Source organism: Furipterus horrens, unplaced genomic scaffold (assembly GCF_987537825.1).
Source record: "Furipterus horrens unplaced genomic scaffold, mFurHor1.1.pri manual_scaffold_5, whole genome shotgun sequence".
In the NCBI taxonomy this organism is placed as follows: Eukaryota; Metazoa; Chordata; class Mammalia; order Chiroptera; family Furipteridae; genus Furipterus; species Furipterus horrens.
The window spans coordinates 111,451,639-111,477,663 of record NW_028327175.1 but is presented as its reverse complement, the minus strand read 5'-3'; the positions used below and the strand labels follow the sequence as shown (position 1 = coordinate 111,477,663).

Below are 26,025 nucleotides of genomic sequence, written 5' to 3'. Positions count from 1 at the left end.
TGGCTTTTCCAGCTTTTCCTTTCATTTGTTGTGAGATTCCCCATGCACATCATTACATCTTTTAGCATAAATTAGTCATTGCTGATTTCAGGGGCTTCAGTCAAGCCATCCAAACAGACACAGAGCTGTGCAGGGTCAGACAGTCATGGGGAAAGAGTGAATAATGGATTAGACATTCGAGGAGTGAGTCTGGCATCAGAAGGTCATCTTGGATTATCTGTAAGGGCCCTCAAGCCAATGACATGTCCTTGGAAGAAGAGAAGACACAGACACACAGGGGAGATGGCCGTGTGAAGACAGAGGGAGAGAGTGAGTGATGCATCTACAAGCGAAGGAACACCCGGGACAGCTGGCGGCCACCAGAAGTTAGGAGAGAGGCCTGGGACAGATCCTTTGCCAGATCCTTCAGAGGGAGCGTGACCTTGCCACACCTGGATTTCAGGCATCTGGACTCCTGGACTATGAGAGAATAAATTTCTGCAGTCTTAAGCCACCCAATTTGGTCCTTTCTCACAATTCTAGAAAACTACTACACTTGCCTCAAGGCAAGACAAAGGCTAGGATGCACTTTTATGCTCCAGAGCGCCCCACAGGATCAGGCCGAAGCTGGAATTTCACGCAAGTCTGCTCTCTTGTGCTGGGCTTCTCACCCTCCCTTCCTGCCTCCCTCACTCTCCTTTCCATTTCTCCTGAAAGCCCTTCCTCAATAAGCCACCTGCCCAGGAACTCCCATCTCTGAGTCTGTTTCTGGGAGAACCTGAGCTAAGACAGGGAATAGGGGCAGGGCCAAGACTGGCACTGAGGCTGCCCAACTCCAGATAGTAGGGAGCACGTTTTAGAAAACCCGCTTCACTTTTCTGAACCACTTTTCAGAGCCAGACCCACCTGGGTCAGCCCGCTAGGAGCTGAGTGACTGCAGGCAAATGACTTTACATCTCTGAGCTTCTGTTTGCTGATTTGCAAAATGGTACCTCCCTCTCAAGGTAGATAGCCTGGAAAATTAGACATGATTTATGCAACCATGCAGCAGGCACATGAGCTGAGGGCACTGTGTTCTGCACTGCTGGGTGGGGGGTATGTCCAGGTGGGTGTGAGTGCTCAGGCAAAAGGTCCTCAACCCCCACCCCTCCTCAGCAGTGCTCTTGAAGCAGACCCTAGAAGATGTGGACACCTCCCCCCCATGAGCCCTTGGCTGCTCTGTATTAACTAGATTTGCTTTGCACAATGTTCCCAAGATAAAAGGAGCTGAAGGTGAGCCATATAATCAAAGTATATTTGTGAGATCTGAAGGCTCATGGAATATCATCCGCTAAGAAAGAAAAATGCAAACTGGAAGGAGAAAAAACAAGATCACAAAGGCCTGTAAGACAATGAAAGGAGCTGTCTGCATTCTGACTCTCTAAACAATAGCCTCCACTCCTGGTCCAGGGGGTGGTGCTGATGCTGGGGGAGGCATTGCAGGGGAGAAGGCACTGAATAATCTTGTCCCAGATCACCCAGAAGTAAGCTGCTCACAGAGGTCACCAAAAGTCTCACATGTAGGGGTCAATCCCAGATTCATCTATTGTAACACGGACCATTCCGTGGGGAGTAGGGGAGGGAGTATTGATAGTGGGCTAGTCTGTAAATGTGTAGGAGCAGAGAGTATATGGGAAATCTCTGTACTTCCCATTCAATTTTGCTGTGAACCTAAAACTGCTCTGAAAAATAGTTTATTAATTTTTAAAATATGTTTTAAGAAATGAAGGGGAGCAGAGAAAAGGAAAGGGAAGGGAAGGACATTGGGCCCATGATTTAACCTCTCTGGCCTCACCTATGAAATGGGAACAATAATACTTCACTCACAGAATAGCTGTAAGCACTAACAGTGATAAAACATGCAAGATGCCTGGCACATCTTCCATTCATTCATCTAGGAATGAATAACCAAGATGTTGCTTCATATTCCAGAGTCACTGCCCCTTACTCTACTAGAAAAGATCAATCCATGCCCAAGCGTGAAGGAAACAAATATATTTAAAATAAAAATCAGGTGACCCGAAGCGGCTGTTGGGCGGTGACAGTAGGAAAGTGGTTAATCCTCTCCTGGGCAGATGCTGCATGAGCCAGCCTCCCCCTCTCCCACCCCTATCATACGCTTGCTGCCGTGGGTATCAGAGGGGATGTACCCCACTATCTAGATGCCCCACAGCTGCACTGGGGCCTACAATAAATGCCAGGATACACTGTGCTAGGAGACAGCCATAAACAAAGGAGGGAGGGAGACTGGCTGAGAAGATAGTCGCTGCTCACAGCCCTCCACCAGCATCCTGGGTCCTGGGATAACCTACTAAAAAGAAGAAAAACAGAGTAGGATTGTGACAACTGGAAACACTCATTATTCTCCCAAAGTCAGACACAGGAAAGAACAGGGCGACTCCTTAAGCTCATCTCCAAAGAGAACATTTTGACCCAGATTTAAGTGAATCACTAAATCCTCTTCTCTCCACCACACAGGGGGAGTGGGTAGGATGTCAAAAGCCAGCTTCTCTGAAGTTATGTCTCCAGAGGTCATGCAGGGCAACAGCGCTTCCATCAGCATTCCAAAAGTCTCCTGTGTTGTTCATTCTGCAAATAGTCCCTGAGCTAGAGAGAGGAGAAGGGAGGGAGACAGAGAGGGGGAGAGACATCAATGCGTGGTTGCCTCTTACATGCTCCCAACTGGGGACCTGGCCCACAACCCAGCCAAGTGCCCTGACTGGGAATCGAACCAGCTACCCTTTGGTTCGCAGGCCAGAGCTCAATCCACTGAGCCACACCAGGCAGGCCAGTGCTCACATTGTAACCTGATCTAGACAGGCAAGGCCCTGCTCTCCTGCAGCCTACATTCTAGCACAGGAGACTGATAGTAAACAAGTAAAAAATAAATAATAGGTCAATCCAGAGAGCGATAAGCCTATGCAGAAAATAAAACACGGGTGTGATAGGAAGCTACTTGGACAGATGGTACGGTGCGACGTGTGATAGGATGGCCTGGGATGCTACCTGAGCAGGGAATTTTTGCTATGAACTGTAGGATGAGAAGGGCTGGTTGTGGACATGAAAACTGGACTGGACACTGGCATTCTGAGTCAGGCAGACAGCAAAGCCTAGAGGCACGAAGCAGCTGAGACTCTACTCGTGTTCCAACTGAGTACTTCACACTGGGTCGCTTGAAATGACAGGAATTTATTCTCTCACAGTTCTAGAGGCAGAAGTCTGAAACCCAGGTGCAGCAGGGTTGATCTCTGCAGGAGGCTCTGAGGGAGGATCTGTTCCCTGCCTCTCTCCTGCCTCTGGCATTCCCCACAATCTTTAATGTTACCTGGCTTGTAGATGCATCACTCCAATTTCTATTTCTGTCTTCGCATCACCTCCTTCTCTCTGCATTCCCTCCCCTTTGTATGAGGACACTTGTCATTGGGTTTAGGGCCCACCCTAAATCCAGGATGATTTTGTCTAAAAATCCTTAATTAATTACATCTGCAAAGGCCCTGCAATGGTACCTGGGTACTTGCTGTTAATTCGTTCCGGAATCATGAGGGGTGCCGAAACCGAAGAGTCTGGAACATGAAAGCATTTTCTCTTGTGGGCGGTGTCATGACTCATACAAGTTCTAGCAAGTGCAACGAGTCCTGAGCCAGCTCCGAGGGCTGAAACATTTTTTTCTTGTCAAAATGCTGTGAGTACAGGGCTTGGTGAGTTCTGAAGCTGACGAGTACCGAGGTAGGATTGTACTTCCAAATAAGGTTACATTCGGAGATTCCAGTAGGACTTTGCAGCCCACTACAGACCCTAAATTGTGCAGTTTTAACACTGCTGTGGGCCATCGGCAGCTCTTTGTAGGATATGAAGCTGGGCTGGGTAATCCTAGAACAGTTCACAAGAACAACAGTAGCAGGTGGTAAGAATCCCTCACCATATCCCCTCCTCCTACCATTCCATGCATAACAGGCCTGGCTTCTAATTGGTGGCACCAGAAGGCTTTCTCTGGAGTCACTCTGCTCACACACAGCCAAGCAGAAAAGTAAAATGTTGCAATAATTAGCAGCCCTAACCAATGACTGTGGGATTTGGTGTATAAACACTCCAGCGCCCTTGCCCCTTGGGTGACACATGTTTAACACTGGTTCCAAGAGTTTCCCGAGAAGATTAAACTTCAGGCAATTAGGACTTTCATACTCAGCTAGAGGGAATGTCAAACTGTGCAGCCATTTTGGAAAACAGTCTGGTAGTTCCTCAAAAGGTTAAGCATAGTTATCACAGGACCCATCAATTTCACTCTTAGGTATGTAGCCAAGAGAAATGAAAACTTACGTCCACCCAAAACCTGATATGGATGTTCATAGCACTATTATTCTTAATAGCCAGAAAGCAGAAATAACCCAAATGTCCACCCACTAATGAATGGATAAATAAATGAGATCTATTTATAGAGTGGAATATATTTGACTATTAAAAAGGAATTGAGTGCTGATACATGCTACGACATGGGTAAAACTTGGAAACAAGTTAAGCTGTGTGAAAGAAGCCAAATACAAAATAGTACATATTATAAGATTCCATTTATGCGAAATATCAAAAGAGGCAAGTCCATAGGGATAGAAAGCTGATAAGTGGTTGCCAGGGAAGAGGGCAACGGGGAGTGAACGCTAATGGGTACAGGGTTTTATTTGGGGGTGATGAACATGTTCTGGAATTAGTAGTGATAGCTGTACAACCCGTGAATTTACTAAATCCACTGATTTGTACACTTTAAGTGATTAATTTTATGGTATGTAAGTTATATCTTATCTCAGTCCACTCAGACTGCTTATAAACAGCAGAAATATACTGCTCACAGTTCTGAGATCAGGGTGCCAGCGTGGTCAGGTGTCCCACAGCAGTCTTCCTTCCAAAGTTTTTAACATCCATTAAAGATTTTTGTCTGGACCACTCATTGTATGGTGGTTTAAAGAGCACTTTTCTATTTCTATCCATCCTTCTTCAGTCATTCATTGCAGCTTTCCATCTGCCTCCCTTTCTTTAAAATTTTTATTTTAGTATTATTATGAACTCATGAATTTTTTTTATTGAAGTAATATTCACATAAGATTCACCATTTTAAATTGTACAATTTCATGGCATTTCATATTTCCACAATGTTGTACAACCACCACCTCTATCTCGTTCCCAGACATTTTCATCACCCAAAAGAAGACTTCAACCCTGACTTGTGTGGCTCAGTGAACTGAACACATTCTTGCAAACTGGAAGGTCGCCAAGTTCAATTCACTGTCAGGGCACATGCCTGGGTTTCAGGCTAGGTCCCCAGTTGGGGGTGCATGAGAGGCAACCTATCGATGTTTCTCTCCTCTCTATCTCATTCCCTTCCTCTCTCTCTAAAATATAAAATAAAATCTTTAAAAATAAAAAAGAAAAAGAAGAAAAAGACTTCATACCCACTGAGCAGTCACTTCCCATCCCCACCCCACCCCCAACCCCAGTAACCACTCATCTGCTTATTGTCTCCATGGATTTACCTTTTGTGGATATTTCATGAGTGGAATCATACAAGATGTGGCCTTTAGGGGGATTATTTAACTTAGCATCGTTTATCCACACTGTAACATGTATCAGAACTTTGTTCCCTTTTACAGCTAGAAAACATTCCATTACATGGATCACCACATACTAGTTAAACATTTTTCAGTTGATGGGTATTTGGGTTGTTTCATCTTTTTTTTCTGTTACAGTGTTCTTATACACATTTGTGTACTATGTCTGAATGTTAGTGTCAACCCAAGAGGGCCTCACTGGAACTGACCATGCTCGCATCCTGATCTCGGACTTACAGTCTCTAGAACTGTGAGAAATAAATTTCTATTGTTTATAAACCACACAGTCTATGATATGTTGTTAGAGCAGTCCAAAACAATAAAGGTCCATTTGTTTGAGGGCCATTTACATAGATAATTTTTATTATTTTATTCTTGCCATTATTAATTTCAATTCTGATATTGCCTCACACTTTACTAGTGAAAGCCCCTTTGTAATTTCATTTTTAAATAAATTTGTAACTATACAAGTAAAATGATGCATCTCTTTAAAAATTAAAACTAAGTCTTCTTGGGCCTACCCCCATCCCAAGTCCCTCCCAAGAAGAAACTACAGTTATGTCAGTTTGAAGGCATCTTTCCAGACTTTTCTCTGTGCGTTTACATAACATACATGTCCTGAGAAAATGTAGTATTTGGTGAGTTTTTTCTCTTATGTAGCATATTATGACACTGTAACTTGCTTTTTTAAAAAATCAAACAATATGATTTTGTTGCAGGAACTCAGATCTCTGGGTAGGGGCATGTTTACATGCTCCTCCGTCCAGGTGTCCTGTGGCTCAGGAGATAAGCTGGCCTTGTCTCCGCCTGCAGCTTTAGGCTGTACAGGCCACTGAGTCACGGAATCCTGAGAACAAAGAGGTCTGTTAAGTACTCCATCTGCCTCCTTGTAAATAAAGTCTTAATTGGAGCTGGCCTTGAGGACTAGCCAGTCTGCTTTGTATCCTTTATAGGTGCTATCTAAGCCATGAGTCCTAGCTGTATTTTACACGTTAATGATACATTGTAAGAACTCTTTCACTATTGGCTGTAGAGCCACCCCCACCCCACCCCACCCCCCGTTCTATTTTTTGTAACTTTTGAAATCCTAATAAAAGGACGGTGGAGTCTCATGCTCTCCGCTGACTTTCCTGAGCGTGCGGCAGCCCCCCATTTGTCCAAGAATTCTGTCTGCTGGAATTACCTCAGTGTCACTTGATTACATACAACACTACATCTACATGATTTAGTAAAATTAATTAAATTGGTGAGTTCTTTAAAATACACCGCATACTGTCAGATCACACCAAGAAGTGGAGAGGGGAGTTGAGCCTGGAACTTACCACATGTTATATCTCACTCATTTGTACAACACTTCAAGGTACGTATTACTATTAGTACTTGAAAAATTAGAAAATTAAATTTCAGAGAAGTAAAGTAACTTGCCCGAGGACCTAGCACGTGAAAAGCTCTCCACAATTATGTATTGAATGAGTGAATATGATTAATCAGTGGCCACAGTGAGGATTTGAACCACCTGAAGGTCAGTTTGGGGTCTGTTCACACAGAACCAGGGAGGCAATCCCTCTGCGTTTGTAGCAACTGCTGTCAGAAGCTGGTGTGAAGCAAGGGACAGATTATAATTGCCTGCTTTCAGCAGTCCTAGAATAAGAGCTCTCTCTCCAGGATAAAATCTTCTAGGGCTAATCGGCAAAATACATCAAGTCTTTGGTAAACCTACAACATTTGGAAAAGGGGCTGTTTTGTATACCCATGCTAATAATAACCACCTGATAGCAATTTCCTGCAAGCTGGCTTCTTGCCACACATCTGGCAGCTTGTCCACCTTCCCTTAGCTGCATACATGATGTCATTAGCCCAGGATGCCGTGGTAATGTACACTCCAGCACACGTGAGTTAGCACCATAACCCTTGCACCTCCAATCCTTGGAGGAGATTCTCAGAGGCAGGCACCTGCTTGTAGTGCTAAAACGGCCTTTCTCGCTAAGAGTCCATCTGACCACTCTACGGGGCTAGACCTGCACGCGTCTGCCGGCGGTCCCGGCACGCACGGGCGGAGAGAGCAGGTGGGCGTGGTCAGGGGGCCAGCGGGCGGACGCACGCAGAGGGGGCGGGACCACGCCTGCGCAGGCCTCCTTACCATGGCGGCCGTCTGAGCCCGGCGGCGAGAGAGTGGGGTGGGAGTCCAGGTTGCGGTCTGTAGTGGGTAAGCCCCTGGGAGAGGCGGTGGGACGGATTAGGGGGTGGGGGCGGGGACGTTCTCCTGGCACCAGGCCGTGTCTTGAAGTGCTGAAGCCCGCTCCTCACTCTCAGTCTCAGATACAGCCAGTACATGTGACAAAATGTTTATCGGCATTGAGTCGCTCTAACCAGTGAGTATATGGTTGTTTATATGCTATACCCTCCCATTTCTTGTGTGTTTGAAAATCTTCATAATAAAGTTGGAGGAAATTAAAAGGGAAAGAAAACTATGCCATAAATAAGAGACTACTATGAAAATGAACACAGTGTAAACAAAATAATACAATTCTAGCTGGATTATTTTCCCTTGCCCAGGCTTGGACACTGTCTCCGTTAGGAAAAATTAAAGGAATTGAGGAGGAAAGCACTTGCCCCAGGTGACACAAAGCCGTTCACCACCTGACTGGGGTAGGTTGACTGTACACGGCCCCCTTTGGGACCTGCTGTCCTGAGGACCTGTCGTCACCTCTCAGGTGCAGCTGTTCTGTCATTAACGCGGAGCCCGGGCCATGGTGGCTGGCTCCCGCCCCACCCATGGACGAGGTCACCTTCAGAAGCGACACCGTGCTCTCCGACGTCCACCTCTACACCCCCAACCAGCGACACCTCATGGTGCGGCTGAACAGCTCAGGGCAGCCTGGTAAGGTCCCGGTGTGTGTGGAGGGACCCAGCACCCCGCGGATCCCATTTTGTTTTCTTACTCATTTGGGGGGGAAAGCTTGGGAAGACTGGATTAACGGTTAGTGCCGCACCACTTCGTAAGTGCCTTTCTTTCATTGAGTAATCTGCTTTACTGAGTCCCTGCTTTGTGACAGGCCCAAGACTTGATGCCGGAAAAGCAGAAGTGAGTGGGCGGAGCTCTGCCCCAGGGAGCCTGCAGTCCCACAGGGAATCCGGACGGGGGCTCCACCTGCCCACAGCCGTCCATGCCCACCACCCTAGTCCAGCGCCCTTCATCCCTGGCTGGCTACCTCTAGTTCCTTCCACCAGGGCTCCCGGGCTTTTCACCTCCAGTCTCCCCCACTCCTCTCCCCGGAAGCCAAGGGGATCTCTTGAAAGTGTAAAATACATCAATCACATGACTGCCCTGATTTAGACCCTCCAGTGGCTTCCCCTTGCTCTTAGAATGAATCGGGCGCCTATCTTGGCTTGTAAGGCCCAGCTCAAACCATCCCCTGTCTCTGTGTCCACAGTTGTTTTCCTCTTCCTTACTGCTCAGTGGCTGCTTCCTGCTCCTTTCTGCCTTCTACACACTGCTCCCATCTTCTTCCCTCACTGCCTTTCCTGTTGCTGTTCACTGCCCAGCAGGTCTTTCCTCTGAGCCCTGGCTCCTGAGATGTCATGTCAAGACAGGCCCTCCCTGGCCACCTGCCCTAGCTCCGGTCACCGCCTATTAGCTTGTTATTCTGTTATGACTAATAACTCCCCTTCCCTTGTGCCTCAGTTTAGACTCCTACATTCCAGAAGCAGGCTCAGAACAGATAAGTGACTTGCCCAGGGTCAGACAGCCTGGGAAGATGGAGGACTCCAGCCTAGGACTGTCTGCTCAAGTCCTTGCGCCTCCCGCCACCAGCCCTCCTCCCTTGACACACACACTCTTACTGAAACTTTCCTGGCCAACAGATGGTGAAGGATACTTGGCATCCTTGTCCTGTCCTCCACACCTTAAGACACAGAAGTCTCGTGAGACGGGCATTAGCTTAGGGGTTGAGCAAATTAGGTTTGAGTCTTACCGCAGCCTCAGCCACCTTCAAAGTTGTGTAGCTTTGTCAGCTCACTTAATTTCTAAGCCTTGGTGTAGAGACTTGTAACATCTCTTAGATGGAGCCATTACTACTATCTTCATAGCAACTGTGAGGACTAAATAAGATCATGTGGGCTGAGGGCCTACATTGTAGATGCTCATCAAATGGTAGCTGCTCTCAGTGGTGGTTGTGGCCGCTTTGGTGGCCCCAGTGTCATGGCTGAATCAAATGGGCCTCTTCTGCTGGCATTAGTATGTCTCCACCTAGCCTTTAAAACTCTTTGAGAAACCAAGTTTTCTGAAAGGAGAGGAAGAGAAAAAGAAGACAGCTGGAAATATTCTCCTTTTGTGTTTTGTCTTTCAGTTTTTCTGTCCCATTTCAAGCTTGTGTGGAGCCAAGATTCTCAGATAGACTCAGGGACTGAGGGTGGTGATTATGGAAATGTTCGCACAGAGGACACTCCTGCTGGGACAGGCAGCACCGGGTCCCCTCCTGGGAGTAGCTGCAGCAGTGAGGGTTTTTCCCTCCAGGCCAGCACTGACGCCACTGGCCAGGAAGGGGTGGGAGCTCAGCTGGATGAAGACGGGGACTTGGATGTCGTGAGAAGACCGCGAGCTGCCTCTGACTCTGAGCATGCATGGTTTCCGAGAGACAAGGTACATCCCATGATTCTAACGCAGGAAGAAGATGACATCCTGGGAGATGAAGAACAGGAGAACAGCACCCACGATATCATCAAAATAGGTAAATAAAGGTCTTGCTCATCTGCCACTAAGACAGCACCACAATGTTGATTAGGTCACAGTGTGTTCAAGTGTTGGCTCTGTGTTCAGGCACAGGCCAGAGTATCGTAGCCATTCGTCATCACCTCCTCCAGGAAGCCTTGCTGCTGCTGCTGCCTCCCACACTGATGTCCTGACCCAGCTTGGAGTGCTGGTGTGGGTCAGGGGTACAGGGCGTGGAACACCAGCCAGCCTGGCCAGCAACAGGGAGCCATGAGAGTGTCTGGAGCTAGAGTGTGGCAGAGGGACAGGGAGGTAGATGCTGAATTAGTCTGGAGGAGTCTTGTGGGTCAGTCATATTGACCAGGAGCTGGGAGCTAGGAGCCAGATGGGGAAGGAGAGGTGACAAAGAAGCAGGAGAAGTAGGCTGGGAAAGAGGCTTCAGCAGGCAAGATCAAGAGCATCCACCACCCAGGCATAGGGGTGGAGCAGAGGGGTTTGGTGACACCAGGATTTCAGGTCCCTGGAAATTCCAGGAGTGTCCTGATATGTTACCTATGTCACCTCACATGTTCTTTACAGCCCCCTCTGATGGGGAGTACAGATGAGGAAGTGAAAAGCCCAAGGCCATGCCACTTGGTAGTGAGGAAGGTTCTGAATCCACGTGATCTGCCTCCACGGCCACGACTCTTGCCACCCCCAACACTGTTCATTTTGGGGCAAGGAGCTCTGGTTTGAGTCTGTTCATTGCAAACCTGGGCACTGACCTGAGTTGGGGGCATGGAGTCCATTGAGGCACTCTCAAAAGCAGACAGCATAGCAGCTCTGATCTCCATCCGCCCATCTGTTCAGCTGACAGCTGTTGAGTGCCTGCTGGCACCAGGCAGGCTGTGTTCTAGACCACTCCAGTGGGACCCTTGGTGTCCTTGTCCTGCTGGTACCAACAAGTACCAGACATGGAATTCACGTCAGAACCGTGCTCCACGTGTTCTGTGGATTACCTCTGGTCCTCACAGCCTTTCCCGTGGTGAATGTTCCCTTCTTACAGAGGAGGGAACTGAGGCTCAGAGGTGCTGAGAAATCTGTCCAAGCCACAGTTCATACCCAGGTCATGGCCCGTGTTCTCACCCACAGCATGTGATCAGAACATTGCAAATCTCTGTTCTCAGAGCAGGGTCAGGGGTCAATGATGGCTCCTTTCATGCTCAGTCCTCACTTGGCCTCCCCGAGGAGGGGAGGGGCAGACTTGGTTATTTCAGGAGTGCTTGGCCTCTGGTGTGTGTGTGATTAATATTCTGGGAATTTATCATCGTGCAAGCTGAGAATAAAGTCCCACAGGAAAGGGCAGATGCGTGGCCTGCTCCCCACCTGCCCATTTCCCTGTCTCCCAGTGCCCGATTTCAGCTCACTGTCAATCGGTCCCTACCTGTCCTGAGGACGGAGAGTGGAAATGTAGTCAAGTGCTTGAGCTAAAGCCACAATTCTTAATTATTTCACCTGCTGCCATAGCACTGTGATGTAGGAGACAGAGTCTTGTGCTGTGGTTTCCTACAGAGCTGGTTTTGAACTGGCTTCTTCCCCTCACAAGCCAGGTGACCTTGGTCAAGTGTTTTGTCCACCCAGAACCTCAGTTTTTGTACCTGTGAAATGGCCTTCCTAGCTTAGGTGATAATTTAATAAATAATGCCCAGAAAATGCCTCCTATGGGGCCTGACACAGTAGGTCCTAAACAGATGTCACTCTCCTAGCTATCCTTTTCCTGTGATCCATGAACCAAGCCTTTTTTTTTTTTTCAGGTTATGGGGCCTCTTTGAGAAACTGATTTTTAAAAACTTCTCTGGGGGTGGAGAATGTGTTTTCCAGGAGATTATCAAAAACCTAAAAAGTGTATTCATGGACTTGCTAGGAAGCCACAGACCCAAGATTCAAAGTAAATTATGATCAATTTTCCTCATTTTATAGATAAAGGAACTGACACCCAAAAAGAACTCTGAAGAGGTAGGGCTGGAACTCAGGCTATCGAATTCCGAGTGCCTCCTCCACTGGCTGTGTGAATTGGGCAAGTCCCTTAACCTCTCAGAGCTCAGTTTCTTTGTAAAATGGGTATAATCTCCTCTGGTCATGAGGAATTAAGTAAGAGAGATGGCATGTGTAAAGCTCTTATTTTACTGCCTGGCACATAGTAGGTGTTCAATAAATGTATGACACTGTCAGCTTTAATTCCTGGGAGCTGATTTGAGTGGAGAGAACAGAGACTGGCTGAGGAAGAGTCTGGTTTCCTACAGGTCTGGAGACCACCCTCACTCATAAGGGCAGGATCCAGGTCAGATTCTAAAACAATTTGTCTGACCCCATTTGCTAACCCCTGAGTTTGTCATGGGTGTGTTCATCAGGCTGGGCTTTTCTGACCTTATGTTGCTACTGGAATTACTTAAATATCAACTGTGACTTTCCACTGGAGCAGGAGTGTCTCCCCCACCTTGACCCTGGTTAAGGAGGCCATTAAGCCCATGAATGAGGTGGTGATGTTATTTCTGCATTTTGTAAAAGAGCAGACTGTAGCTCTGGCTCTAAGGATTTCAGCCACCCAGCTAGAACGGGACAAAACCTGTTCCCACTCAGGTCTGCCTGAGCTCAGTCCACATTCTCTATAAAGGGAAGCCAGTCAACTGCTTGAATACGTAACTTATATCCACACAAAACTCCGTAGAGAAAATGACCAAATTAGAGCAAGATCCTGGTGGTAGGATGCCCCTGGGGCTGGGAGCAGAAGACCCAAGGAGGCTGGGCCAGGCAGACTGGAGGGAAAGAACGGAAGACAGCAGGACGCCCTCATGAGGGGAGGCACGTAGGGGCTGCAAGTCTGGAGAAGATGGATGGGGCAGAGGTGGGGCCGCCGACACTGAGGGTCTCTGGAGCAGGGCTGTAAAAGCAAGGCCCCATGAGGCCACTTTACTTACCCTCAACCCCCAACACGCACACAAGCCTTCAGCCTGCCCAGTGAGTCCCTGTGTTTTAAACTGTGTCCCTGGGCACCCATTCAGGTCCTCCTCCACTTGAAGAGGAACATCTCCCTTCTGGAGGGAGAGGCAGGCAAACAGCAGGCAACCTGACTTGGACTCCCACGTCTGCCACTTGCCAGCTCTGTGGCCTGGGGCAGCCCGCCCCCCTCCCCCAGTGTCGTTTCCTCACCTTTAAGCTAACACTTGAACTTCCATTGGGTGGTTTGGAGGGTTAAATGAAATCTTACTCGCAAAGCATTTAGTGCAGTGCCTGGCTGGGAGAAGGTGTGCTTTCCCTATAACTTTCACAAGCGGTGCCAAGCCCTAGTCAGTCTCGGTGTCTTTTTCTGTTAAACCGGTGGTGGTCACTACTCCCCAGGGCCATTGTGAAGATCAGGGAAAGCAAAATCCCCATAGCCCCAGGCCTGGCTCAGGCGAGGTGTCCATCCGTAAGTGGTCTGTGAGGGACTCAGTGTCGGTGTTTGGGTGGACATACTTTTGCTCCAATTTGAAACCAAGTGGGCACATGTTGGGCATTAGCAATCTGAAGTCCTTCTGAAAGCGTATTTTACTAAAAGTGGCTTCTTCCAAAGCCCAGTGTCAAGTCCAGCCAAGATGCTGTGGGCAAGGCATTAATCATCTTTTATTCAGGGATCAGGTTTTAAGTCTGCCTGAAGGGCAGAAATCTCTGGTCAGGTTTGTTCCAGCGAAACCCGCAGAGCAGTGGCCTGGGCCCCAGGAGGACCACATGCAGCCAGTTTCTCACCTGGCTTGGGGACAGACAGCCGCTGCTTCAGGTGAGCACCAGACAAAGCAGTTAGTTTAAGCTGTATGAATAGCCCTCATCTCTAAACATGGCAGAACCCTTGCCACAGAGAGAGAGATGCTCATACCTTGAGTGCTTAAGGGGACCAAAAGCAACCAAGGGAGGGGCAGACCCTCCTGGAGGGGAGCGTCACCCACACTACCTCCTTGCTGTCTCCTCCTCTCCTTAGGTCCCTCAGTCCCGTCTCCTGTTTGTTGGGAACTTGTGGTTTGATTCTTGCAAGTCCAGTAAGCATGCGAAGCTGCCCTGCTGTGCTTGTGTTGGGTGCTTATATTTGACAGCCATCACCATCTCACTTAAAAATATAAGAGCCGGTTCTTATTTAACAGCAAAAATCTTTGCCATCATTTCTTTTCTCCTTGGTCTCATATTTCTATTCTCTTCCTCCAACAGCCACCACCAGATTTCATCCTACCATATTTTGTGCTTGAGAATATTTCTTAACATACTTCTCTTCACCTGAAAAAGGATATACGTACACAGCTCAAAGCTTATTTTGTTAACTTCGCATGTGGTTCTAAGTGTAAGGAAGTATTTTGGGATGAGTTGTGATTATTAGAAGCATACAGTGGATCACAACAACATAAATTGACAATTTTAGTAAGCTGTTATTAAACATTAAAAGCAGAATGTGGATGTGCATGTTTGATTAGGTTGAGCTATTGTGACCCTGGTCTTCAGACTGGCGGACAGCGAGATCCAGCTGTCTGAGAGTGAGCCCTGGTGGCTGGTCTGTGAGTGACACTCAGATGTCCCCTCCCAGCTGGTAGCACAGCCTGAGTTTCTGCTGCTCCTTAGATAGTCAATCCCAGTGCGCATCCCACCATGTGTGGAGATTGCTGTCTCCTCCTCTGTCTGTATTGTGTCCATCCCCATTTTCACAGCGGCCCTTTCTCTCTTGATTTTCATCCTGACCAGAACACACCATGGCCACGCCCCTGGATGATGTTGGCAAGCAGGTGGGTAGGTCCTGTCCACCTCCCATGGCCCTGAAGGGTCTCCCCGGAGCCTCACGTCACCTATCCATCCTTGCCCATCTCCCTCCAGGTGTGGCGGGGCGCCCTGTTCCTGGCTGACTACATTCTGTTCGAGTGGGACCTCTTCCAGGGGCGCACCGTGCTGGAGCTCGGGGCAGGCACAGGGCTCGCCAGCATCGTCACAGCCACCGTGGCGCAGACCGTGTATTGCACAGGTAACACCCACCATCTCCGCCTCAGGGGAAGTGTCTCTTCATGAAGTGTAGTGGACTGATAGTGTAAAAAAGTGAGTTTGAAGTGGAAATGGGACGTTGGCTGCTAGTGATTTTGCCATCCTGTTGCATGGTTTTCTCCACCCTCCGTTCTCCATTGTTTTCTCAATAATGTCAGAATGACCTAGCCACACCCTGTCCTTGGCTGCTGCGCAGAGCCCACTTCAGACGGTGCCGGAGGCTCTGTTCATAACTTTGATCACACCCCCATAAAAGAACAAACATGTGGGAAACCACAAACAATGTGCCTTTTATAAGGCTTAAAAACAAGCTTGTTATTTTTTTCCCAGTTATAGAAACCTTGCTTACTCTTAGTGGAAAACTTGTGGAGAACAGCAAATAAAAATTACTCATAATTTTAGAATCCCCAGATTCAGCCAAGCCTGTGCAGTTTATTGAGCACCTACTTGTGGCTCTAGATGCAGGAGATCCAGGAGTGAATAAAGCAGATCAAGCTGCTGTCCTTGGACGCATACGTTTTAGAATCTATATTTTGACTGTATTTCTTTTACAGTTTTTTTCCTCTTTATGTACATACTCCCAGACAATAGCTGCTATCAAACTCTATATATATTCAGTACTGTATCCTCCAAAAATAATTGAAAAACATTTTTAAGAGTATTTTCCCATGTCATTAAAAATTATTTATAAATGGGATTTTAATGACCAGGTAAATATTTCTTCTTTTTTTTCCATTTTTCTTTTGCTGGGCATTTTTGGTTGTTCCTGTGATATTTTTGTTTGTTCTGCATTTGTCATTTGCACCACAACGAGCACCTTTGTTCATTGTTAGACAAGATTCCTAGGAGTCAGTGTGACCTTTCTTAAGCTATTAATACATATTGCCAACTTATTTCCTTTTTAATTTTGAATTTTGAAATAACATTAGACACACAGAAGTTGCTAAAATAGTGCAGAAAGTGTCATACAGTGCACCCTTCACTAGCTCCCTTCAACAGTAGCATCTTACATAACCATGCTTAATGAAAACCAGCAAATTGACATGAGCATGGTGCTGTCACCTAAGCTCTAGACTTGCCAACATGCTTTTCTAGGAACAGTGTTAACAGTTTATGAGAGTATTATCTCATCAGGGAAGTATTATTGTTATTATGTTTTAAACCTTTAATATACACTAGTTGAAAATGGTATCTGCTGAGGTGGTTTGCATCTCATTGACTCCTAGTTGTTTTCGTGGGCTGCGTCTCTTGCGCCAGAGACAGGAAAGGGGAAGAAGCTAGGATTGCCTGTGCTTTGGGCATACTTTTCAGATATCCTGGGTTAACCACGTTCAGGGGTCCTTAGGCAGCTACCCTGTTTGATGCTCCTTGACAATTTCATGTAGATTGCCCACGAGCCCTTCTCAGTGGAACCAAGAGCCATGTTCTGTGCCTTGTGCCCGACAGCAAGATGGAATCAAGTTGTCTTATCCTTGAGAGCGATTTACCAACATAAGAAGAGAGCTTGCACTTGGATGGCACGTCACAGTTAGTAAAGCCTTTCATGTACATCAGTACCTGCTCGTAACTTCACAGTGACCCTGGGCAGTCGCCAGGGAGCGTGTTACCATCCTTTGCCCAAATGGGTTAGACTGAGGCTAAGATCAAATGGCTGGCCGAGGTCATATGTGATAAGGGGTGGGAGAACAGCCCCAGGGCTCCAGGGCTCCCACCCCCACCCAGTCAGAGCTGCCACTCTCTTAACTGTTTCATATGTTAGAATCCCACACAAGATCTGTTTTGACAAAGCTATCATAGAGGCTTAGAAACTTCTGAATCAATCATGTGCTGTCAGGCACACACCATCAATATTCTCTTCACCCAGTGGCCAGAGGAAGGCACAGGTGAGTCCCCTCGTGAGCAGGGAGCTCTCCCCCTTTACCAAGCTCTACACAGTCCCTGGGATGGAGACAGCACGTGGGATGTCACAGCCATGGTGGACAGGCAGGTGTCATTAACAAGACTTTCTGTATCTTCCACACATAAGTTTTCTTAATTGAAAATTAATTTTTTGGCAAAGTGCTGTCCCCTCGACCCTCAACCCCCGCCCCCTCACCACCTACAGCAAGGCTTCACTGTACTGCCGCTCAGTTCTGCTGGAACAGTAGGAGTCCTCACCTGGCCAGAGTAGCAGGTGGCTGGGGGAAGATGCAGACGGCAATGGCAGTGAATCATTCACAGAAGAGCGTGCCTCCAGCCTGTTTGCATCTGCTCTGCATATCCATTAATCACATCTTAACAGCCTTCTAATTCTGGTCTGTTTTCTGTGGTGTCAAAGAGCAGGCCTAGATTTGGAGTCAAAGATACCTGGGTTCAAATCTCAGCCATTGCTCTTAATAGTTATATGACTTTGCGCCAGTCACTTCATCTGTGAGATGGGAACCATGATACCAGGTGAGGAGGTTGTTAGAAGCACTTGGGGTGGACTGTGGGAAGTGCCATGCAGGTTTCCTAAGCTCACAAAATGCAGAAAAGGGGAGCTCTCACCCCTCCCTCTGGCATACGTAGAGTGTCTCCACCAGAATGATCATCTTTTAAAGAAAAGTTCATTAAAAAGAGCCTACGGTGAACATGTTTAACTTCGGCAGTAAAACACACAGGAGACACTACTCTAGTTTGAGCTTCACATGTTTCTGTAGTCGTCATGCTGTTGGTACCAGCTCTCTCCAAGCAAAAACTCTGAGATAGAAGTGTAACGGCTGATGCTTTATGGCGCACCCTTCTGTCATTCCAGATGTCGGTGCAGATCTCTTGGCCATGTGCCAGCGAAACATTGCCCTCAACAGCCACCTGACTGCCTCTGGAGGTGAGGCCCAGTGGGTCTTCTGCCTGGGAGGGGTGTCTCTTTCTGGCAAGTGGGACGAATACCCAGGATCATGACCCTGGGCAATGGGGAATGCCGGGAGCAGACATAGTCTTAGCTTCTCGTAGCTTCAGATCCTACATGATTCTGTCCTTGCATCCTCTCCCCTTCCCATGCCCACCGCCACATCCTATTTGAGCCCTCTCCCTCCTGGACATCGCAGTGGTCCCCTACCTCATCACCCCAGGTCCCTGTCTGACCGAGCTGTCCTCCACGTAGCATCCAGAGTGACCCTCCTAGATGCAAGCCTGACCCCTTCAAGTGGTAGAGTCTGAGCTCTTCCTCTGGCTCCCAGACCTCCTGGTCCAGCCCCTGCCTGCTTTTCCTGCCTCCTCTCCTGACAGTCGTGCGCCAGCCCTGCATCCAGTGAGCCAAGGTCTCATTTCACGTGCTCTTCCCTCTAGAGTGTCTCCCCTGCCCCGCCATCTGCTTGATCTTCAGGTTCTGCACCACCTGCAGAAATAAGCTTATGTGATATATGCTGGCAGCCAGCTCCTCACTGGACTGCCTGCCCAGACCTTCCTCCTCTGAGCAGCCTGGGGCACTTTTCCAGATTCAGATCAGGTCATTCCAGCTACCAGATTTTTTAGAGATTTCCCATTGCTCTCTTGAGTACATACTGAATTCCTTTGCTTGTCTGAGATCCTGCAGGGTCTCTGCCTGCCTGTGGTCCCTCCCACACAGTGGTTCCTCCACTCCAACCATCCTGGCCTTGTTGGAGGTTCCCCTTCCCTTGGATCCTGTGCACTTGCTGTTCCCTGTCTATCTCCCTCTTCTTCCTGTTGGTTCCTAATTATGCTCAGGTCTCCAGAATTCCAGATGAGGTCACAGCCCTCTAACAGACACTCATGACTTCTTGAACCATTGCGTTTGACATTTGTTTACGTGACTGGTTGATTGGTGTCTGCCATCCCGTTGGACCACATGCCCATGGGAGCAGGGACCCTGCCTGTGATCCCCACTGCGGTGCTCTTTGTTGAATGCTTGGTGTACAGGAATCAGTCAGAAAGGACCAGAAAGAAGAAGCAGGCGTGATTCGCCTTCTCGGAGCCTTTTCTGACACCCCCATCTGACACGAGCGCCTCTTTCCCTGCGCACCTGGCACTGCACCCTTTTACCATTGCCATGACCACTCTGCCAGTCCCTCCTCAGCTGCAGTCCCCAAGGACGGGCACATGTCTCATAAATCTTTGTATTCCTTGTGTCTGGCATAGGTCCTAATACTTAACTCAAAAAATGCTGGATGGTTGGATGGATGGTTGGTTGAATAGAAGACAGAGAGGATATATATGAATGAGTAGGAAGATGGATGGGTAGGAAGGAGGGAGGAAGGGTAACAGAAGGGTGAGAGGATGGATGGATGGGAGGAAGGGAGGGGTGGAGAGTGGGAGGGTGGGTGGGTGGATGGATTTTGGTCTACAGTGTAAAGTTTCTCTTTCGTCCTAATGGCTGATAGAGTTTGGGAAGTTCTGTTTGTTTCTGTTTTTACAGGCAGTGTAGTTAAGGTCAGAGAACTGGACTGGCTGAAAGACGACCTCTGCACAGGTGCGTGTTTCCTCTCATGCCCCATTTCATTCAGTGGTTCCTAGTAATAGCTCAAGGCCATCGGCCCTGTGGCCTTGACTGACAGCAGAGCCCTGGCTGATGTCATAGTCCACAGTTCACAGCAAGTTCTCTCTGAAAAGTGACAGATGACATTCATTCTTGGACACCTTGCATTCATATTATTCAGACCTCAGAGTATCACTGTACAGTGGGTACAATAATCCTTGAATAATGAGTGCAGACCGATGTTCAGGGTAAATGCCTACCCAGGGTTGCACAGCTGGTACTTGGCAGGGTCAGGGTGTGAACTCAAGCCTCGGACTCCAGGGCTCAGACCACTTCTCTGCAAGCAGTGGGGCCAGGCCACTGCCTCCACTCAGTGCCCTACCCTCTGCCCACAGCAGGGCGTCAGCCGAATGGCTTCAGGGCCCTAGGGAGGGATTTCCTAAATTTATTATACAAATGATTTCTCACCTGCACTCCTTCTCTTTCTTTGTATGAAAACTTCTTTTCCCTGTAAAGCATCAGGTGGGGAAGATCATTGCTTGTTGAGTACCTATCAACCAGGCATGTAGCATACCTTAGGACCTGTCACTTCCCCAGCCATCCTCTGAGGAAACCATTCTAGTGCGGAATCTGAAACCCAGAGATCAGGGGTCAGGAGCCATGGACGCAGGTACAGATGAAGTTCTGCAGAGGGTACTGGCGAGGCCAAAATCCGCCTGCCCCTCACTGACTGCAGCTGCCCCCTAGCAGAAAGGGCACCTTTTTCACTGTGGGTCTCTGCATGGGCAGCCCTGTCCCTGATGCTGGGGCCCCGGGATTCGGGGCTGCCTGGCAGTGCCCACCGCCCCGAGCAGCCCCCAGCCCCATTTCTTCTCCTGAGGCCTCTTTTCAGTCAGTCAGTGAGAATTGGTAGCCCACAGGGAAAGGCAGGAGCACGGAACATCCTTTTCTCTTTTTTCACAGACCCTGAAGTCCCCTTCAGCTGGTCAGAAGAAGACATCTCTGACCTGTACAACCACACCACCATACTGCTCGCAGCCGAAGGTGAGAACGTCCCCTCCTAGCCAGTGTCCTCGTCACATGTGGCCAAGCACAGCATCTCCGCTGCTCCCAAGTTCTCTGCATGGTGGAAGCATCTTTCCCAGACACCCTGCCACATGTACGTGCAGTGTTCATTCTGAGAACTGTTACTGCCATGTTTGTAAGGATTCAGTCCATAGTGTCCATGGGGTCCTCTGAGGAGTAGGTTTCTCTGCTATTTGTATGTTTTCCCTTAAGACCTTTTTTCTCCCCACAGTGTTTTACGATGATGACCTAACTGATGCTCTGTTTAAAACTCTCTCCCGACTGGCTCACAAGTTGAAAAATGCCTGCACAGCCATCCTCTCCGTGGAGAAGAGGTGAGCTCCTCTCTGGGGGCCCAGGCTGGTGGCCCCGAGAGCCACTCACCTTCTAAACGCGTCCTCATCGGTGTTGTCATTGTCACTCAGTCGGCACCTGTTGTATGTCCTTTACTTTTCATTTAACCCACATACCGACCCCACCTGTGTGTAGATGCTGCCATTGCCATTTTTCAAATGAAGAGAAGACGTCCAAGGGACGTCAGGGAGCCTTCTGGCCCACAGCTAGTCAGTGAGGGGTCACAGACTTGAATGCAGGCCGTGCACCAGAGCCGAGCCGCGTGGCCACCATACTGAACATTTCCTCTGGGACATCCGCCCTCTGTCTCCTCGGGGTCCCCAGGTCTCTGTCCTCTCCCTGATGTAGACACAGCCCCTCCAGGACGTTTCCACTTGAATAGCCTAGATGTTCGGGCTCCTGCTGATGTTCATCTTGTAATAGATGCAGTGCTAGACACTCTGTGCACAGTTTTCTCTGATTCTTATGACAATCCACAGCTTTTCTGAAGGCAGCTTGGAATATGTACCAAAAGGGAAAGAGGCAAAGAGTCTGAATTTCACATGAATCCTGCTGCACACGAAGGGGTAGAAAGGTGTGAGGGGCCCAGCCAGAGGTGCTCTGTGAGGACTCCATTCTGGCGTCACCCCTCCGAAGCCTCCCCACCGCTGCCAGCTTCCCAGCACGCCCTCCCACCCACCAGGTTCTCACGGGCCTCTGCACCTCCCCATGCCACTGCCCTGTGTCCGTTCATCACGTAAAGAGTTACGAACAAGCCATCCCAGGTCTGTGCTGGGTGCAGGTAGGGGAGTGAGCAGACGCACTCAGAGTCCCAGCCTCAGGATTGGTCTGTGTCCACCTCTTGCACCAATTATACTTCCGTGGGGCAGTGCTGTTGCCTTGAGCACATGACTAACCTCTCTGAGGCTCGGTTTCTACATCTGTGAAACGTAGGTGGTGGCCACGTCCACTTCCCAGGCTGCCCTACAGGCTCAGGAAGGCAGTGCGCATAGATGCTCAGCACTCACCGAAGCACTCAGTGAGAACTCAGCGGCGTGCGATCAGAGGCAGCGGGAAGGCTGTGAGGAAACAACCAGACCTTCCCAGTGGTGACGGGCACAGTGTCAGCTGCTTGTTTGCAGGCTGAACTTCACTCTGAGCCACCTGGACGTCACGTGTGAGGCCTATGACCACTTCCACTCCTCCCTGCACCAGCTGGAGAAGCTCAGGGACGGCCAGCTGCGCTTTACGGTGGAGCCAGTGGAAGCCTCCTTCCCGCAGCACCTCGTGTATGAGCGCATCCGGCAGCTGGTAGGTGCAGCCGCCTGCCTCAGGGCCGCCTTTGCTCTGGCAGGACGCTGTGGGGTCCAGCAAAGTGCTCTCTCTAGTGAAGCCTGTGGCGGGATCTCACCCTGCTCCTAACACTCATCGTGCCCAGGGGTGCGCCTGCCAGGGGAATTATCAACTTTATAGCATGTGCTCTCCCTGTGGGCAGTTGAGACTCCAGAGGAAGCAGGACTGAGGGCGGAAGGTTGTTGGGGAAGCAGGAAGTCAGTGGGGGGCCCTTGGTTGGGTTGAAGACCTTGATGCTGGGACTTCCAGGGCTGATGGTCACATCCTCACAGAGGAAATGCGCTGGCCTTTCGGACTAGGCAGGCTTGTCTGATGACTGATGACCCTTCTGACCCTGCACAGTAGGATTCCGTCATATTAGGCCTCTTAAGTTATCATCCTAATGACAACACCTGGGCCAGGTGTCATGCTGAGCTCTTCTCATTGCTGTCTCGGTTACCACCACCGTAAGGCACTCAGCCAGGGGACAGCAGAGCCACGTGACTTCCGGGCACTGTTTTTAAACCCAGCACTTGGAGAAAATTTGAAAAGTCAAAATTACCCTTGAAAATTCTGTAATATTATTACCAGGAGCTAGATTCACTGAAATGTAAAGCTCCAGAATTCATGTCTTTTGTACTCTTTACCTCTTGGCTGTGGCCTCCCTTTCTCTGGGTCTGTGGCAACATGGGCCTGGTTCGAAGGAGGAAGAAGAGGAGGCTGGCACAGGATCCTCACTCTCATGCTCCTGTCCTATTCCCGAAGCCAGCAAAGCATTGCATTTGTGCGGCTGCCGCTTGCAAGGAGGTGTTGTGTGCACGTGCTGTGGAGTCGGCTCTGGCTCCTGGCAACCCTGTGAATGAGTGGTGCCACACTGTCCTGTCCTCAGCAGCCCTGCTCAGCTCCTGTAGACTCAGGCCTGTGGCTTCTTTTATGGAGTCGGCCCATCTCATATTTTTCTCCATCTTTTCCTGTTGCCTTCTATTTTTCTCAGCGTTACTGTCTTTTCCAAAGAACCCTGCCTGTCAAGATTGCCCAAAGTAAGACAGCTCAGTTGTGTCATTTTTGCCTCCAGCGATGCTTCAGCCTTAATTTGCTCTAGGCCCCACTTGTTCATCTTCCTGGAGGTCCAGACTGTTCGCAGAGCTTTTCTCCAACACCTTATTTCAAGTGAATCTTGTCAGTCTTCTTCCCTAACTTTCTCCTTCCGTTTATTGCTCCCCTGCCTCTGGGCAGCCTCCCTGCCCATTAGCCCCGCTGCTTGTCAGCCTCCCAGTAGACGGCTAACAGAGGATGTGAGGCCTCCACCAAGAACCTGGCATGTAGTTGTACATTCTCACCTGCGGCCAAGAAAATCAGCTGCTTCTGAATTCGGCAGCCATGGTACATGACACCAAAGACCTCCCTAAATGGAGAAATTGTGGCGACTTGCTGCCGTTCTCTGGTCCATTTTGACCATGCGGCATCCTGATGCCTCCTGGATTCATGCCAGGATTTACCCATCCAGCCTCTCCTCCCCAGTGAAGCAGAAAGAACAGCCCAGAGTGCCCATTCCTGCAGTAGTTTGCATGCTTCCCCAGGCTTACATGTTTCTTCTTTGCTAATTACATCCCTTTATGAAATTATGGAGCCTCATCTGTGCATCTGGGGCACTTCTCCTTTCTCTGTGCTGCAGGAGCTGTGGAAGATCTTTGTGGAACCAGTGACGTGACGCTCTGCAAGCACAGCTCCTTGACTCTTCTTCTGATGGGTTCTAATAAAATCAAAGGCTCACAGCATGATATGCTTGAGATGTTATCATTTTTTAAATGTAGCAATTATGACCTTGTATGACCCAAGACCGCAGGTGCTGCCTCTCAGTGGCAGCCAGAGAGCATTGCTGGGGGCTGGAGGTTCCTTCGGTTGTGTTTTCATGCTGCTGACTTGGAATGTGTTGCAGGGCATTTCAGAGAGCTGCTCAGTCAAGTTAGGCAAATGTTCTCAACTTGCTTCCACTTGCATTTCGCTTGGGGGCAGGGGACCCAGGGCTGCGCCTGTAGTCTTTTATGGTCCCCGTTGCTAGCTGCTTACAGATGTGTTTAATATTGTCGCCACAATTACTGTAATAACATGCAAACTGAGACACAGAGGCCTCGTTTCCTTCATGGCTGCTGTGCTCCCTCCCTGTCCCTCAGCTGAGGGTCCATTGGGAGGAGGAGGAGGAGGAGGCAGGAGCTGGGTAGCACTGTACTCTCCTGGCAAGTGGCCTTTGTTTTCTGTTTTAACCCTTTTTAACCAAAATTTATGTGTCTGTCTGGTCTTTCTTTCTGTTTGTGCCTATTTCCACCCACCCCCTGTCACGCTACAGCTTTCTCCCACTGCCTCGCCCTCCTTCCCTCCTTCCCAGAGTGGGTCCCATCTCCCCGCTGCCCTTGGCTCTCCCTGCAGCACCCTTTCCCCTGGCTGGCTTCTCCTGTGCACTTTCCTCCAGGGCCCGGCACAGCCCCTCCCCACCTGCCCCTCATAGCCCAGACCTCCTGGCTTCTCTCCATCCCTCCAGCTCCAGCTGTCCCTGCCCACACTCACCCTCTCCCCAAGCACCCATGTTCATTTCCCAGGCCCATCATACCTGCAGTCACTGGCTTATCTGCCACCAGAGGCCAGGCATTTGCAAGTCTTATTTCATCTTCCCAGCAAGTCTAGGTCAGCAGCCTGGCTATACCCATTTAACAATTGAGAAGACTGAGGCTCCAAAAGGAAAAAAATCTCCATAAGGTCAAGGCCCTTGTTTGTTTTAATAGCAATATATTCCTGGCATCTGGTCTGGCCCAGACTAGCTATTCGGCACATGTTGAATGAAGCATTAATATGAATTACTGCTAGAACGGTGTTTCCCAGTTGCAGGTTCCAGAGGCATTTGGCCATGTGTGCAAACATTTTGGGTTGTTAACAAGTCAAAGAGATGGGTGCTACTGACTAGCCATGCTGCTAAGCATCCTACAGTGCACAGGACAGCTCCCCCCACAACTAAGAGTGACCCAGCCCCAAATGTTAATGGTGCTGAGACAGAGAAGCCCTGACCTGGAAGAAGAGAATTAGCTACTTTGGGGGGCGGGGGGGATGCGTCTCAGCTGAACCTGCAGTGAAGGCGATACAGGAGAATGAATCTCACCCTTTTCTTCTGGGATTGGGAAGAAAATCTTCACATATTATTAGCTCTAAATCTTATAAAGACCCTAAAAGGCAGAAGTGATCCCCATAACCAGAAATCTGAAGTTGAGAGAGGTTAAGCAGCTTGCTCAGCATCACATAGCTGCCAACTGGCAGAATCAAGCTCAGAGCCCGCACCCATCTGGTCCTGAGGCCCATGCTCTTCCCCCCACATTCCCACTGGCTGTAGTGGCGGTGGCAGCACCTGGGAGCTTGTTAGGACAGACCTGAGCTGAATCCGTGTTTTGACAGAACCCCAGGTGGTTTGTACGCACAGTGCTTTGAGAAGTGTA

The 26,025-nt window shown here is 49.1% G+C and overlaps 1 protein-coding gene across 3 annotated transcripts; it reads left to right on the top strand.

Moving 5' to 3' along the window:
- Positions 1 to 7,735: 7,735 nt before the first annotated feature.
- Positions 7,736 to 24,324, top strand: METTL22 (methyltransferase 22, Kin17 lysine). Of its 3 annotated transcripts, none has more exons than XM_090277039.1 (11): positions 7,736 to 7,821; positions 8,330 to 8,496; positions 9,965 to 10,345; positions 15,070 to 15,110; positions 15,199 to 15,343; positions 18,134 to 18,205; positions 19,754 to 19,807; positions 20,777 to 20,857; positions 21,111 to 21,213; positions 22,354 to 22,522; positions 24,219 to 24,324. In XM_090277039.1, exons 2-11 carry the CDS (start codon positions 8,391 to 8,393, stop codon positions 24,252 to 24,254), a joined length of 1,188 nt encoding a protein of 395 aa, XP_090133165.1. In that variant the 5' UTR covers positions 7,736 to 7,821; positions 8,330 to 8,390; the 3' UTR covers positions 24,255 to 24,324. The 3 variants fall into 3 exon arrangements, with proteins under 3 accessions (XP_090133165.1, XP_090133166.1, XP_090133167.1); XM_090277041.1 differs by lacking the exon at positions 7,736 to 7,821 and adding an exon at positions 7,944 to 7,987; XM_090277040.1 differs by lacking the exon at positions 24,219 to 24,324 and having other exon boundaries at positions 22,340 to 22,403.
- Positions 24,325 to 26,025: the final 1,701 nt, after the last annotated feature.

Coding starts and splice junctions, on each gene's coding strand:
- METTL22 (XM_090277039.1), top strand. CDS start 8,391: ATGGACGAGGTCACCTTCAGAAGCGACACCGTGCTCTCCGACGTCCAC. Junction 10,346..15,069: donor CCACGATATCATCAAAATAG/GTAAATAAAGGT, acceptor CATCCTGACCAG/AACACACCATGGCCACGCCC. Junction 19,808..20,776: donor GAAAGACGACCTCTGCACAG/GTGCGTGTTTCC, acceptor CTTTTTTCACAG/ACCCTGAAGTCCCCTTCAGC.